General features: G+C 45.8%; 1 protein-coding gene across 1 annotated transcript in view; it reads left to right on the top strand.

The window, feature by feature from the left end:
* Positions 1–16,533, top strand: part of PTPRT (protein tyrosine phosphatase receptor type T) — a gene marked incomplete at both ends in the record, with an annotated part of 1,086,576 nt that overhangs the window by 659,774 nt on the left and 410,269 nt on the right. Inside the window, 1 exon segment of the mRNA XM_082671082.1 lies at positions 11,800–12,096. Within this exon segment, the coding sequence (XP_082527208.1) occupies positions 11,800–12,096 (297 nt within the window).

The following is a 16,533-nucleotide window of genomic DNA, read 5'->3' as shown; positions in this document are numbered from 1 at the left end:
CATTCAGCAAATATTCACTTCCTCAATCCCCACGTCCCCACTGTGGGAGGCTCAGCCCCCTTGATGTTGGGCTTGCCTAGACACTTGCTTTGGCCAATGTGGTGGATGTGTCCAATACTGAACATGACATGAAGGAGGTCTTACGAACTCTTGCATGAGTTGGCTTGGCTCTGGTGCATCTGTTGTAGAAAGAACATGCCCTGAGTAACTGCTGTCCTTTCAGCCTGGGCCCTGGAATAAACACACATGGAGCAGGCCTGAGCCCAGCCTAGATCAGACAAGAGCTCAAGGACAAATGTCTGTTGTTATAAACCAGTGACTCTGGGGGCTGTTTGTTACACGGCAACATCCCACTAGTATATGAGCACACATAATTTCATTTTAATCGCACAAGAATCCTAGGAGATACGGATCATTAGTTTCACTTTAGATATTGCAAAACGGGTTCAGAAAGGGTAAAAAGATTCATTCGGGGTCACACAGTGCGTAAGTAAGTTTTGATGGGCAGGAGAGAGAAAGTGTGTAAACGTCAGGCACCTGAGCAGGAGTGTTTACAGGTGGAGGGGAGATGAAGTGTGGGAAGGGCATTTGACTGGTCACACCTAAGAAAAAGCTTACATCGTGCAGAGGCAGCTTCAGAAGGGTAAACTGACATTGAAAATCCGGAGGGAAGGATGGTGACCTCTCCAGGATTCTGAGGTGAAGGATTATCATTTGGCGGCTTACGTAAGAGCCTGTGCTAGGATTGTGTCTCACAGGGTCCTGGCCAGGCGCCGCCTTCTATTAGAAGGATCATCCAGGAAACACCATGTATACATTTTAGCCCCTCACCTTTGCTGAGAGGTGCTCACCAAGGCCAGAGGGTGTTTCACAAGGGAGTGAGGCAGATAATCGGCGGTAGATGGGTCTTCCAGCTTCTGTTCTCCTTCCCCTGCTCTTCTGCCGGGGTTCTCTTCTTGGTGTTTTGCCACAAGGTGACTGGGATAGACAACTTTTGCTTCAACACGTGCCCTTTCTCCTTACGTAGGTGAGTCTCAAATGAGACTCGGCAGAGAATAAGCCACCTTTCACTGACAGTGGTTTTTGTTTGAAATTCTTCCTTCAATGTAATGATACTCTTGTACATTTCCAAAAAAAAAAAGTGTTGGACATCGTAAGAAAGCTGGGTAGGCACTTCTGGGGCTGCTGACACGGCAGGCCTCTCCAAGGTCCAGCAGTCCTGAGCAGAGTCTATAGATAAACGTGATTCCTTGGGAGATCAAGAGTGTCCTGGGGTGGGGGCTTCTCTGTTATGAGCAGCCTCCCCTTTGAAAGACCTCAGATCCGAATGTAAAAAGCTGAACTCTCCAGCTGAAAGGGAAGGTGGTAGTTCTGGGAGAGGGGCCATCAGAGTCCAATCAGGAGATATTACTTTTGTTTGTTTGTTTGACATATTCTGGAAATAAATTGATTTACATTACAAATGGCTTCTCACCAGCATCACAGCAATGGTGGATTAGCTACACTACGGACTGTTTCCTAATTCCAGGGCCCATGTTGTTCACAGCCAGACTGTGTGTCCCAAGGAGAAGCAGCGTTCGGAATGCTAATACCTTACCTGGGCTCAGCGCTAGGTGGCTTTGAACCATCCAAGATGTTTCAGGTTTTATTCTTTCTCCAGCTTTTTTTCCCTTTTCCTTTTTTCTTTTTCTTTTCTTTTTTTTTTTTTTAACAGACAGGGGGACTTGCCATGAATTAAGTGTAAATTGAAGTGAAGCCCGGAAGATGCTGTGGGCTCACCTTCTCCCCCGCCCTACCCTGAAACTCTTTCTCTGGAAACCGAAACCATGTAATTTAGAAATTGCTTCTCTCTTTCCAACCCATTTTCCTCGGCCACAAAAGTAATTTTTAAACATTCTACAGTTTTTATTTCCAGGCTGCAATCTTGTGCTGCTGTCCATTTAATTCTTCCTGGCATTTGAACACATGAGCCGTTGATGTCACAGGAGGTGTGGTTGGCCACCCTGCTCCTTGATCAGCAACCCGCCAGGTGGATGCATCTGGATGGGGCAGAGAGGGAAGAGCCACGTCTGTGCCAGAGCTGGGAAGCAGAGTGCGGCCAGCTAGGGCATTGGATTTGTAGGCAGGGGGTACCAAGGCAGAATGGAGCATGGGGAGAGGAAGGTGGGAGACGCTAAATGATCGAGTTCAGGCGTTGGGGTCCTGCATCTAGATCAGTCAAGGTAGAGTTCGGAGATTCATCACACCATTTACTTTAACAGAGAGGATTGCCTGTTATGAGTTGTCAACTATCGTGGTTCTCAAACTGTGCTGAGGCAGCCCAGGCCACTGCAGTGAACTCACCAAGGCACTGTGTGAGGGCATTTAGAATTTTAATTTTAAATGATCATGAAAAACAGTGTCATCTGTCAGACATTGTACAAACTACTAAGTTGAGGTGATCCACAGTTTCAGCATTAGATTGGGCTACATTCCTTTTGGTGACATCATATCTTTGCCAAGCTAGGCTTCCTGTTGTTACTGAGGTGAAAAGCAAATATTGCAGAAAAATCAACATGGCGCAGGCAACAAGAGCGGCGGTGTCTAATCTGAATCCACAGTTTGAGAAGTTGTGTAGGGCTTGACAGGTGCACGTATCCCATTAGTAAGCAACCGTGGTTATTTAAGAATGGAATTAACATTTTTTCTTTTGATTTGTGTATATTGTTTTCTCAAACCACTGTTAAGTGGTTAGGCTATAAATACTTAATAAGTTGTTTGGACTAACGAATAAGTGAAACTATTAGGTATTTCTTTGGTTAGGAACTCTGCGAAAAAATTACCAAAACACCAAGGTCACCATGAAAGTTTGGAAACCTCTGGTTAACTATATATAAAGAATTGGCTGGGAAACTGCAAAGGTAAAAAGAGAACATGAAAGTATTATACCAATATAGCAACTGTGGGAACAGGTACTGCTAGGCTTGGGGAGAGCAAGGGAACAGACTGGAATTAGAAGCATTTTAAAAATTGGAAGAGGAAGCTCTTTTTGGATGGTGCTGGTGTCTCTGAGGTTCTGCAGTGAAGTTTGCTCTTTGAGTGCTGGAGAAACTGCAAACTAGATCCAACTGCTGTGACAGAATGAACTTCCCTGGGGGGTGAAGAAGTGATATTGGAGTGATGCCCACAGGAACAGGAAGCACTCTCTTCTTCCTCCTAGAGCCCTGCAGGCTCTCTCTATCGCCCCCTACCGGCAGAGACTAGCATAGAGCCAGGTGATGGAGCAGACATGTGATTTATGGAATACCAGCCCCAGCATCGTGAAACAGGGCGTAGAAGGGGTGTTGGAGCCGAGAGACAATGGCTTAATAACTATCCCAAGGTCCTTGGATTGTAGCTGTCATGCTCACCCTTGGCCTGAGGTCCGTGGCCCCCAGCGCATAGGTTGCCTCTTGAACCTGGGCCGTATCTGACTCGTGGCTCCCCGTCCACACCCCGGGCTGCTGAACGGTGGCGCCCACAGGACAGGGCTGGTGCACCAGCCCTGGTTTTACCCTGTGTTACGTTCCAGCCAAGTTCACTCATCCGTTCAGTGTGGGGATGTGGAGGGGGACACCTAACCCAACGATGGGAAAGATAAGCATTTGAGAGAAGGCTTTCCCAGAACAACTGAGGTTCAAACAATGAATGGAAGCTGGGAGAAAGGAGGGACTAGAGAGAGGAGGGAAGGGTGATAACATTCAGTCAACATGTCAGCTCTGCAGAAGTATCTTCCTGACCGTCATACCTGCAGGCCCTGATGGCCATTTTTATCCAGCTAACCCCCATCGCTTTCCTTCAGAACACTTACGACAACATGCAGTTTTGTCAGCTCACATGTTGGATTGTCATTATGATTGTGTCACTCTGTGTCCCCCACCGGATTTTAAGCTCCAGGGTGGCAGGGACCATGCCTGTTCTTGTTAACACTTTGTCCCCAACACTTAGCCTACCATTCCATAGGTGCTCAATAAATACTTCAAGCTAAGCCGTGTCCAGGGAAAGAGTAAGGATTTTAGTGTAAAGAGAGAGGAAAAATCAAGAAAGATCAAGGAGCTGGTAGCAGGACCTGAAATCAAAGAAGTGAAATTTTAGACCCAACTTTCCCTCAACCCCCTAATCTCCCTTCCCTGCTTGATTTTTCTCTAGAGCACTTACTGCCATCTGACATTCTAATTTTTTGATTATCTCATATATTATTTAATCTCCCATGTCCCACGAGAATGTAAGCCCCTTAAGGGCAGAGAGGATTTTTGCTTGGTTCACTCCTACGTCTAGTGTAGTGCCTGGTACGTGGTAGGAACTCAAAAATATTCATTAAGAGAATGAATTTGTCCAGCGCTTGACTTTTGACAAAGGATACTTGCATCACTCTGTTACAACTGCTTTAGTTGCTCTTCTCACTTCTTAGGAATAGTGGGAGGGACCATTACTATAGTGTGTAACACTCAGACTGGCTTGACACGTCACTGCATGGAGTGTGCATTTGCAGTGGGAGGGAGGGGATTCCTGCTCATATGCCATGTCCATTCGTGCAGCAGAATCTTGACGGCCATTTGCTCCTTTTTTCTTGTATCTTGGACTTTAAATGTGCTGACTCCTTTGCCTGGGGCTTAACCTTCCCACTCCCTACTCTCCATTCTCCGTCCCCCCCAAAACTTGTACCTTTACCTCGTTAAATCCCATCCATCCTTTGCCCAAGGCCGCCTCCTTCAGGACAGCCTTCTTGGCCTCTAGACTCCACATTACACTATTGGTGATTTACTCTCAAATATTTACCAGTGGAATGTTATGGATGAGTCACGGGTTAAGCTGTAACCCAGTGCTGCCAGCCTTCCCATCAAGACCGTACTGGTTAGGGGAAGTCCCCTGGTATTCCAGTTGAGAAGCCCCTTCTCCAGAGACAACGCTACGTAGCCCAGGTGTTTCTGATACCATGTCTTGATACACAACCTTCATTTTGCTCATCGGTACACTCAATGCCAGAAATTGATTGTGGTGGTTGAAAACAGGGACCTGTCAACTAGCATAAGTATTGCAAATGGACTCTAATTGGTAAAATTGAAAGGATTCAAAATATGTGGGTTGGCCAAAATATTGTGAAAGCACTTTCCAGATGTACATAACGTAGGAGAACCCAGTAGGGCCTCTAGCTCTTAGCCTTAGGGATGGTATCCAAGCCTTGCTTCCTAAACGGTCCTGTGTCACCTGTTGGTTGAGAAGGATTCCTGGTTACCTGATATGTCTGTAATGGTACTTGATTTGTCCCTAGACCAGGAGTAGGCAAGGTAAAGCCCACAGCCTAGGCTATCTTTTTTTTTTTTCATGGAAAGGCATTTTATTTTAAATATAGCAGTGTGTACATGTCAATCCCAAACTCCCAGTTTATCCCTATTTTTGTAAATGAGCTTTCATAGAATCGCAGCCATGCCCATTTGTCTGCACATTTTCTGTGTCTGCCTTTGCATTACAACCGCAGAGACAAATAGCTGAAACAGAGACTGTCTGACCCACAAAGCTTAAAATATTTACTATCTAGACTTTTAACAACAACAACAAAAAGTTTGTCAACTCCTACCTGAGAATACTGTCATAGCTGCCTTAAATGAGCCTACATGCAAGATAGGAGCCAGGTCGCCTGAAAAGACTAAGACAGGTGCTGAGCTTCATTGAGCTTTATGGAATGGATGGTATGACCTGTTTTGTGCCTGCTTGCTCATAAACATTTGTGTAATAAATGCTCATCTGTGTAGTAGAATTTAGCCTGAGACTTGCTTTTATTATAACCTCATAATGCAGTTATGGAGGAATCATTAACCCTCGCTCACCTCAGGTTTCTTTGGTGGCTTCTGGTTTCTATGAAAAAGAATGTAAGGTTGTGCACGAGTCATGATTAAATTGGCTCAGATGAGTTTCCAGCGTAAGGCTGTGTCTTTCTGACATGTGCTGCCTGGAAGCCCAGCACTTTCCCTGCAAAAGCTCCTTCAGGCTTCATCATTCCATCCTTCACAATTGTCGTGTCTGCATCCCCCTCTAGAGCATGAATCTCATGAAGGCTAGAACATGTCTGCCTCATTCCCCTGTATCCCTAATGTCTGTCCCATCTCAGAGGTCCAAGACATGTTTGTAGAAAGGAAAGAATAGATAGAGCTATATCTGAACATGCATTAATGGGACCTTGCTGACTCCAAACTACAGTTGGTTAAAAAGCATGAACCCAGCAGTCAGCTGGACTGAGAACCAGGCCAGGGGTCCACAGTCACCTGCAGGACTTCTGTTTTATCTCAGTGGCTCCCCTGCCTTGCCTCCCTTCTGGAGGTGGGAGCTGTATTTAAGGGAATACAGCTGGGTCAAGTACCATCTGGGAGCTTGGTGGACACTATCTCCTTAATTCACCTCGTAGCCCTAAAAGGCAGAAGTACCATCCCCGTGTTACACATGAGAAAAATGAGGCAAAGACGTAGATGGGACAAGTGACTTGCTTTAGGTCCAGGTGATGACAGATCCAGCACTCTTTTTTACCATGTCATGATGCCTCCCTGCTCAAGAGTATTTTTTCAGTGTTGGGTAAGCCAACGGACATGTGAATGACACACCTGCTCTATGACATCGCTGCAAGAGGGTGACAACAGAGTCACCTGATTCTAGTGGTCGGGGTAGGTAGGACCCAGTGACCTTGGATGGTGAGGGTACCAGTATCCCTAAGTGAAGCCTCTGGATTCCTGCCCTTGCCTACCTTCATAAGGATGTCTGTGATAATATTCAACAAATTCCTGTCCACCAAACATCTGTAATAAATTAGAGGAGATGGAAGAAAGGAAGCAAGAGAGTAGGTTTGGATGATGTTGAAAGAAGATGGATTTTATTTTTGTTCCTTTTACCTTTTTTCCCTTCATGTAGCATTTCCATGCAGAAATTGCAAATTAATGGTCACATCGAACTGTCAATGTATTACTACTCCTTCAATATCAAATTATGTCGGCAATAATGTTTCCAGCTGCTTAGGACTCCATTGCAGTTTAATTTGAAAGGAACTCAAATCGTATCTCCAAATGGATAAAAAATTCATTTTACATACAAGCTAGCCACCTCCACATTTTCAGCCCCATGCCCCAAATTATCTCAATTTAGGTTCAACTTTGAATAGTACGTATGTTACAGCCGACTCCACATGCAAAGATGAATACATGGAAAATTCATGAATTGGAAATCTGCTTTGCTGCTCCTTTTTTTAAATAAGGTGTTCTGCCTTGATTCAGGTCATTAGGAGATTCTACAGCTATTGCCTTTGACAGCAGGAATGGAGGCTGGGTCCATATAAAACAAGAGGCTGGAATTCTAACTTAACCACATGATTACCTTAACAGTTGGAGTATAGAGAGAGCCCTGATTTCACCCCTTCACTTACTGCATTTCCCCTGCAGGATGTTAAGGCCTTGATTCTGGTTTGGTCTTCAGTTATCCCTTGCTTTCTGTATTTACTCATTCTTCATTTATTAATCAGCTATATGTCCAGTTTTAAAAATGAAGAGATCTAGGTGCTCATAGGTTAGCAGGGGAGGTGAGCATGAACCAAACATCCAAACATTAATCTGCAATTTGATAAGGGCTATGGGAGAAGTATTAAAGAAAACGGATGATGATTCATTCTGCCTGGGCAAGAAAGGCTTTTGGAGAAAGTTACAAAGAAAGGGTGGCATTGGAGCCCGGCCTTGAATATATTGAATAGGGATTTGCCAGTGGCAGCCCAAGCAGAGGGAAGATGGAGGTGTAAAAGGATTCAGGATGCAACACTCACTCTACTTTAGGAATGTAGGGTTCAAAGAGTGGGCAGTGGAAAACGAGGGAGGGAATTTGGAGGTGGAAAGGTACATGTTGCAGGTTGGGCTCTGGTATTAGGTTGAAACTGGTACCTCAGTAAGATCTAACATGGAAAGAAGAGGAGTGGTGAGTGATCAGAAGTTAGGAGGCCCACTCTGTCTTTCCAGAGGCAGCTGCAGAATAAAGAAGCGTCTGAAGATATGAGTTAGTCAGTCACACACACACATATACACTTGTCCCTAACATATGTAAGAACACAAATGGGTCTGGGACAAGATACACACACAGACCTGCAGCCTCTTTCCTTCTCCTTTCACCTGCCTCCATCCCTGCCCACAAAGGTCTCGTCCTCCAAACAGCCACGCTCTGGTCACCCGTTGGGCCTAGGGGTACATACATGGAACATGGTGTGACCTTGGATGGCCAGACCAAGGGAAGAGGTTCACACAAGCCCCAGAAATGAGTTTGGAGCCACTGGGACAGGGAATTCTAGGCTGTCAGGTGTCTGGAGCCTGGTCCAGAATGGGGAGCCCAAGGACCAAGTGGAGACGTTGGCCCATTGCCTCCTGCTTCAGGAGGGGGGCAGAGTCTGCAGATGGCCGGAGTGTGCTCCCCAATTCACAGGACTCAGGACGGGGCCCTCATTGCCAAGTCTAAGGGCATAGAGACAGTGAACCCGGAAGCCAAGCCACTTTACTTGTCCATCAGAGGAAGACTTTCCAGCTTCCCAAGTAAGCCACACTCTCTTCCCACTGTCTGCCATCTCAGTGGCCTGTAGGCTGTTACTCAAGAAGGTCATATGGACGGAGTCTTATCTGGAGGCAGAAACCGTAGACTCTAGGCTTGGCCATATTTACATGAGGGATGTAAGTTCAACAAACCAGTCTCCACTGCACACACAAGGCTTTCTCAGCAATTTCTGACTTGTCTGTACCAACCGGAATGTAAACCTGAGACTCTACCTGCTGTAGGCAATTACCGGAGCAGAAGCTGGGTGTGGCATCTGATGCTTGGGGGGGTTATAGTGAAAGCATGAATGCCTCCATCATACATTTTGAAAAGTAGTTTCCATCACGTAGGATCTTAAGACGTTCTCTTGCTTGAATTGAAAAATAGATAAGTTCACCTTAAAGACTTGGTGACGTGCTAGAGGGGACAGAACAGGGGACTGTGGAGTCAAGGGGGTCCAAGCTCAGTTCTCAAAAACAGGTCACCATCTGTTCATCTCAGTTTAAGCAACATGAACTGGCCCATCAGCAGACTCAGTACCATGTGCTGGGGTTGCTGGACAAACAGCACATGGTCCCTTGCAGCCTGGGAGGAATGATGTATAAAGGAACAAGCAGTTCCTAGAAAGCGTGACGGATGCTGAGTGGGCTGGATAGCTGTGCAAAATGCCGTGGGAGTCCAGAGCTGGGGACTTAGCTGTGTGGCCCTGGGCAAGTCATGTCCCTTCGTTGGCCTCAGTTCCCTACGTCGGACAGTTGTTTTCAGCACGCAACTGCCCAGCCCATAGTTATTGCTTAATAAAGAGCCACTGTCTTGCCCTTTCTTGAATGCGAGTTCTCGAACCTACAGAACACTTTCACCCACGTGTATCTAATCCACAGGGCCACCAGAGGTCTTGTCTTCTGCACTTGAACTGAGATGTCCTTGAACCTCTTAATTCCATAGCCTGAGAAAGCCCAAATCATCTGTCAAGGTGTCAGTAAAACATATGGACATATTTTCCAAGTCCCCTTTGCCTCTGGTCCCTTTGTACCCATGCAACATCTTATTTGGCCCAAATGAGGCATGCAGATCTCAGAAGCCCCAGGAAATCAAATCACAGCCAATCATCTTGTGGTATTTTGAGGACCCTGTTGAAGACTAGGAGTCACATGAGAACAGTCCCGTTGGGCTCCACCCAAAAATACACCATCTTGTTCACCCCCATCCTCTCCTATTCAATCCCAGCAGCCAGTGAGTTCATTTTTCTCTTCCTCTAAAGGCTAAGCACAGCCGATCCCAAGGCCCTGGGACTGCAGCGTCTACTCCAAACAAGCTTCTTAAAGCATTTCTCCAAGAAGGGCCATTCTCTCTAAGAGGAACGCCCACTGCTAGGTAGAGACAATTTTCTCTCTCTTTACAGTTCATTTTATACACATTAACGGCCCTCTGAGATTAGCGCAATAATTTCCACTTTATAGATGAAGAAATGAAGGCTCAGAGATGCAGTGCCCTTGCCCAAGGTCACACAGCTAGTGAGGTAGCATGGTGGGCGGGGCGGGGCGGGGGGCGGGAAGTACACGGATTGAATCTCTAGCCTGTGCTTAACTACTCCCAGCGAGGAGTCTGACAGAAGAACTTATGGGGAATGCCGATCATAAAAGAAGTTACGTTTCTATCGTAACAAATGCCTAAACCGTATAGAATGAGCTTTACGTATGGGGATTAAAAAAAGAAAAGTTTTGTTTTTTATTATATGTTGTGCACAAACACATCTATTTAGTTTGTGTAAAGTGTAAATAGAATATTCATAATAAAATAAACATAGCCAATGTTATATATGGGGGTCTGGGACCAAGATCAGTAGGGAGGGCTGGAATGGGAGACAGAACTAAGGTGAGAAGGCATGATCAGACCTGTTGTTATTTTTAAATTAAAGTATAGCTGATTTACAATGTTGTATTAGTTTCTGGTGTACAACAAAGTGATTCAGTTATATATATATATATATATATATATATATATATATATATATATAATCCTTTTCATATTATTTTCCATTATGGTTTATTATAAGATATTGAATATAGTTCCCTGTGCTACACAGTAGGACCTTGTAGTTTCTATGTATAATAGTGTGCATCTGCTAATACCAAACTCCCAATCCTTCTCTCCCCGGAACCCCCTCCTCCTTGGCAACCACAAGTCTGTTCTCTGTGTCTGTGAGTCTGTTTCATAGGTAAGTTTATTTGTGTCATATTTTAGATTCCACATATAAGTGATATCATATGGTATTTGTCTTTCTCTTTCTGACTTACTTAGCTTAATGTGATAATCTCTGGGTCCATCCATGTAGCTGCAAATGGCATTATTGCTTTCTTTTTTATGGCTGAGGAATATTTCATTGTATATGTATGCTACATCTTCTTTATCCATCCCTCTGTCAATGGACATTTAGGTTGTTTCCATGTCTTGGCTATTGTGAATACTGCTGCTGTGAACATAGGGGTGCATGTATCTTTTTGAATTACAGTTTGTCTGAATATATGCCCAGGAGTGAGATTGCTGGATCAGATCTGTTTTTAGAACGATGCCCCTGGAGGGGCCTGTTTGGAAAAAAGTGGAGAGGAAAGAAGGAAGGGTTGAGGACTGTTGTGGGAGGCTAGGAAAGGATGAGTTGTGTTGTCAATGAAAGGAAGGGAAATTCCAAGGCACTGTCAATGGGTCACAGTGACCTGTTGAGGATGCTGTGTGTTGAGGATGCAATTTGATTTCTAGACTGTGCACCTCAGTGTGGTGAACTAAAGAAATGGGGCTGGTTTCTCAAGGGGAGGGGATGTGGCCAGATGAAATGTAAAGAGGTAGATCAGAACTCCAGCATCCTTCTCAATTAGTATTTCCCCAAAGTGCTGTGTGTGCTGTTAGTGGTACCCAACATGGTTTTTGGTGGTACCCTGATGAAAACAACTTTGCATTGTTTTAAATGGTAAACATTTATTTATGGCAAGTGATTCAGGTTTTCCCTTTAAATAGTTGTGTTTTCTTTTAGATGCCTTATTTAAAAAAGAAGAAGGAGTTTGATTTACAGAAAAATGTTAATTAAATTATACTCTAGGTGACGAAATCAGGAAGGCAGTGGCTGAGTGATTGGGCTGAGTTTGAAGAGCTGTTCTCCCCTGTTTTAGCGGGGCCTCCACCCCACCTTCCTGACAGCCTCCTCAGAGCCCTGTGTCTTGCGTGTGTGTCTTGCAGACCCGGTGCACGGCCCGCAAAACGTGGAGATCGTGGACATCCGAGCCCGGCAGCTGACGCTGCAGTGGGAGCCCTTCGGCTACGCGGTGACCCGCTGCCACAGCTACAACCTCACGGTGCAGTACCAGTACGTGTTCAACCAGCAGCAGTACGAGGCCGAAGAGCTCATTCAGACCTCCTCCCACTACACCCTGCGGGGCCTGCGCCCCTTCATGACCATCCGGCTGCGGCTGCTGCTGTCCAACCCCGAGGGCCGGATGGAGAGTGAGCAGCTGGTGGTGCAGACGGAGGAGGATGGTGAGTGAGGCGGTGCGCATGCTCACTCGGGAACGGGGAATGCCAGACCTGCTCGGGGGGCCATGCCTAGCGCTTAGGAGGTTTTACGTTTCCTGCGTCTTTCATCTCTCTGTTGGTATATCAGCCCCTTTTCTAGGCTCTTCAGTAAAGCACCACACAGGCTATGCAGTGCACAACTCCAAGGGGTGCTGTCCCCCTAGACAATGGCAACTCTGTCGCAGACACACGCTCAAGTTTGACCTTTCTACATCCCCATCTCTCTTCTCACTTTATACCACCTGCTACACCAGCGTTTAACCACACTGATGCCTCCCGAAAGAGAAGCTGTGTATTGATAGTATTGTTGAAGCATGTTGAGTTTGGGAATCAGACGGCTCTGGATTCTGTAAGAATAAGGATCAGAAAATACACTTAAAGAACTTGGCACACACATTGAATGCACCCAGAACCGCATATTCACCTGGGTGTCCTACAGGCATCTTCAGAAGTACCCAGAAACAGGGCTTCCCTGGTGGCCCAGTGGTTGAGAGTCCGCCTGCCGATGCAGGGGACATGGGTTCGTGCCCCGGTCCGGGAAGATCCCACATGCTGCGGAGCGGCTGGGCCCGTGAGCCATGGCCACTGAGCCTGCACGTCCGGAGCCTGTGCTCCGCAATGGGAAAGGCCACAACGGTGAGAGGCCCGCGTACCTCAAAAAAAAAAAAAAAAAAAAAACCCAGAAACGAACTGTCTCCTCTTCTATACGGACTTCTCTCCCTGTGTTCCTCACATCAGTGAACTGCATCTACTAAGTCAAGGTAAACACCTGAAGTCAGCCTGGGTGCCTCCATGTCCCCCTCCCCATCCCCCAGCTCCACGCCCACAACGTTCCGATGAGTTTGCCTTCTGCAGTTTATCTTCCAGCATGCCTCTTAAGACTCCAGGAAGAGAGAGCCACGTGTACTTCCCAGAACACATCTCTTTTTCCTGCCCTTGTCTCCTTGCCCATGCTGCTCTGTTTCTCCTGCTCAGAATGACCTCTCCTCCACGTTTGTGGGACGAATTCTATTTATAATCTTTCAAGTCTTTGCTCACGTGCTACTTCCTCCAGAAGCTTTCCCTGAGTGCCCCAGGCCAACTTGGGTGTTCTTCTCAGACCCCTGCTGTATTTTGCATGTAACTCCGCCACGGTGGTTATGTTATTTATGGTAGGACAGGACTTGCTGGTTCTAGGACTTATCTAAGAAACACTTCTCTGTGACCATATTTCAGTTTTCCTTCCAGCCAGACTGCTTCTGGCCTCGAGAGGTGTCTTTAGTTAGTTTCCTGGCATCAGACTCATGTGGATTGATCTGCAAATGATCGATTAAGGAAGGTTTCCCAGGGGAGACTGGGGAGGGAGTGGGGGAAGCAGGACAGTGAAGGGGAGGAAGCCCAGGTACAGCTTCAGGCCAAATCCAGGGGGCTGTGACCTGGGCCTGCAGGAGAACTCTATAGGGCAGGTTATATATCACTATCGTTCCAGATCACGGCTGCCAGCCAATGGTTAGGTCTGGAATGGGGATGGAGGATTGGGAAGTAAATTCTCAGGAACTTTTGGCTTTCTACACATGCAGACAAAACACCAAAGGGCACAAAAATGGCATAAAGTGATTAGAAGTGATTAGAAGTGATTAGTGATTAGTGATCCGGGCAGAACTCTGTCATTGTTACTACATGAGGCAAATCCTCACACTTGACTCAAAGCAGAGCCTCTTCCATGGCGGTCCTGCCTAGTACTCTTATTTCATATAAGCAAGTCGAAGGACCCCTGAGTGATGGTCCCTGCTGGGATCCAGACCCACACCCTCAGCTGCAGAGTCCCACAAGGAGATAGAGGAAGGAGCTCCAGCCTCTCACCTTGTCTCCCAATTCTCATATCACCCCGTCCCATCCTAGACCTGGAAGTTTTATCAAACCTGCCTTCACGACAAACCCTTCCTGATCCCCTTTAAATTCATCCTCACAGCCACTCTGTTCGCAGCCCCTGTAGACTGTGCTTCTAGGTAGCAGTAGCAGTGGGGACTCAGCTTCTGTCACCTTGTTCCCCCATCTTCCTGTCTTGTAATGAACCTCAGTCTTCTGTGGGTACAGCTCTCCCCAAGATCAGCTTCTCCAGAAGTTCTGAGTGCCCTGTTTCCTATGAGCCTGTTGCCATCCATCCTCCAACAGAGAGGGTCAGACATCTCATCTTGGCTTCATTTTGCAGCCCAGGACATGTGGCCCTGGATTTAGCTTTTGATCCAGGAGTTTCCCAAGATCTGCCTCCATTGTTTCAAAAATGTACAGCCCCTTCCTCCAGCAGGTAGAATAATGCCCTCTTTGGGAAGGCAGACTCTGGAGCCAGATACGCCTGGAGCAAGTTGCTTAACCTCTCAGTGCCTCGGTTTCTCATCTATAAAAAGGAGATAGTAATAGTACCTACCTTACAGGTTGTTGTGCTCATTAGAAAGGATGGTGTATATAGAAATTGGAATCATGCTCATCAGATTGTAAGTTTTCATTAAATGTAGCTGCTACATTTGCACTAAAAAAAAAAAAAAAAAAATCTTGACAAAGAATCCTCTAGCACAACCAACCCAGAAAGCACCCACCCATCTCTGCAGAGCTATAGACGTCCACTGTAACTGGTTGTAGATTATGACATCGACTTTCAAGGAGTGGCGATGTGGTCAGTGCCTGGTTGGAGAAGCAGAGTTGGGGCAAGTAGGGGGGTTTAGTGACAAGTGTTCATGAGGGACCTGGTTGTTAGACAGGGAGGAGCCACTGTTGAGAAGCAGCATGAAGATTCAGGATGCAGAAGATGAACAGGAGGGTTTGGCCCAGGAACAGCTCAGGGCATTTTTTTGCCAAGATGCTCTGCCCACCTTGGGCTGCCTTTTGAGGGTTACCTCCATGTGCAACAGCAAATCCCAAATCCCATCCTTAAGGCATGCCTCAGCCTCTCCCTTTCTTCGTCTTGTCATCAGGAAAAGAAAAAATCACAAGGCCTTTATCAAAACAAATTGAGAGCAGCAAAGCTTTGAAATTAAATTTTAATCAAACACCGTTAATATCACATCCATTCCTGCTCTACCGAGATGTGTGGCCATTATCACAGTAAACACACCAACATTAAGACACCAGGCCTCCATCCTGTAGCCCTCCTGAGGCCCCACCTCAGGAACCACCGGGCTGCAGGAAAGTCTCAGAAGAGCACAGTGCCCTCTGCATGCCGGGATTAGGTTCCATTTCTCCTAAAGAGGGGAGAGGCACCATCTCTGTTTGCTGGGAGCTCATTCACCTCAAGGTCGAGCTGGGGGTGGAGCTCAGCTCTAGTCCATGAACCGAAACCCCCTTTGGGGAACCAAGGAGCAGCCTTGCAGATTGAGCTGACTGGACTCACGCTGCTTTCATCTGTGCTACAAAATTGTCTTCTGGGGAATATACGGAATTAGTAATTTCATCACCCCGGTGCTTTCGTGAGCGTGTGAAGTAATCCACCACTGGTGAGAGGAGGTCATGGCCACTGAGCCCTGTTGCTTCATCTGGGAGGTCATCGTTAATAGGAGACTAAACAGGTTCTTTATTTTTCCTCTTTTCTTCACAAATGTCTCATACAAAACCGTGACTCATTTATTAGGTGGTTACTTCTCTGCCTTCAACCAGACCACAGCCAAGACTGTGAAATGGAATCTAGACACTCACAGGCATGTTATATTTTATACAATGACTCATACCCAAGACCTTACTTTGAAATGTTTCAAAACCATAGAAAAATTGAAAGAATAGTACAAACGAGATCTGTAAACCCTTCACTAGATTCAGCATTTCTGAACACCTCGCTGTCTATTTTTTCATATATATATATGTATATGATACCTAGGTATGAGATATTTGATATGGAAATATATATAAACATACATAGAATATTTTTAACTCTTTGAAAGTAAGTGGCAGAAATCATGATACCTGACCCCTAAATTCTTTAGCATACATGACATGACCTAAGGATAAGGCCATTCTCCTCCATACGCACAGTACCATAGAACATCTAAGAAATTTAGCATTAATTTTCAAATAATCAAATAGATAACCCACATTCATATTTCCAATAATATTAAACCTGATTTTATGTGACAAACCAGAATATGAGACATGTTTGGCAAAAATGCTATACGGGTTGGTGATGTATATTTCTCACTGTATCATGTCAAGAGGTACATAATGTCAGGGAGCCCCCTCTACTGATGTTGCTGCATTGGTCCCTTAGATAAGATGGGGACCATCCAGTCCCTCCACAGTAAATGCAGCACCTTTTCTCTTCGTAAATTAGCTCACTTGTGCAGTGATGCTTTGAGATCCTTGAGGATCCTATTCCCCAAGAACTTTTTTTTAAAATTTTATTGAAGTATAGTTGATTTACAATGTTGTGTTCAT

This window comes from Grampus griseus, assembly GCF_964374135.1.
Source record: "Grampus griseus genome assembly, chromosome: 14".
Lineage (NCBI taxonomy): Eukaryota > Metazoa > Chordata > Mammalia > Artiodactyla > Delphinidae > Grampus > Grampus griseus.
This window is presented reverse-complemented; position numbering and strand designations above follow the sequence as displayed.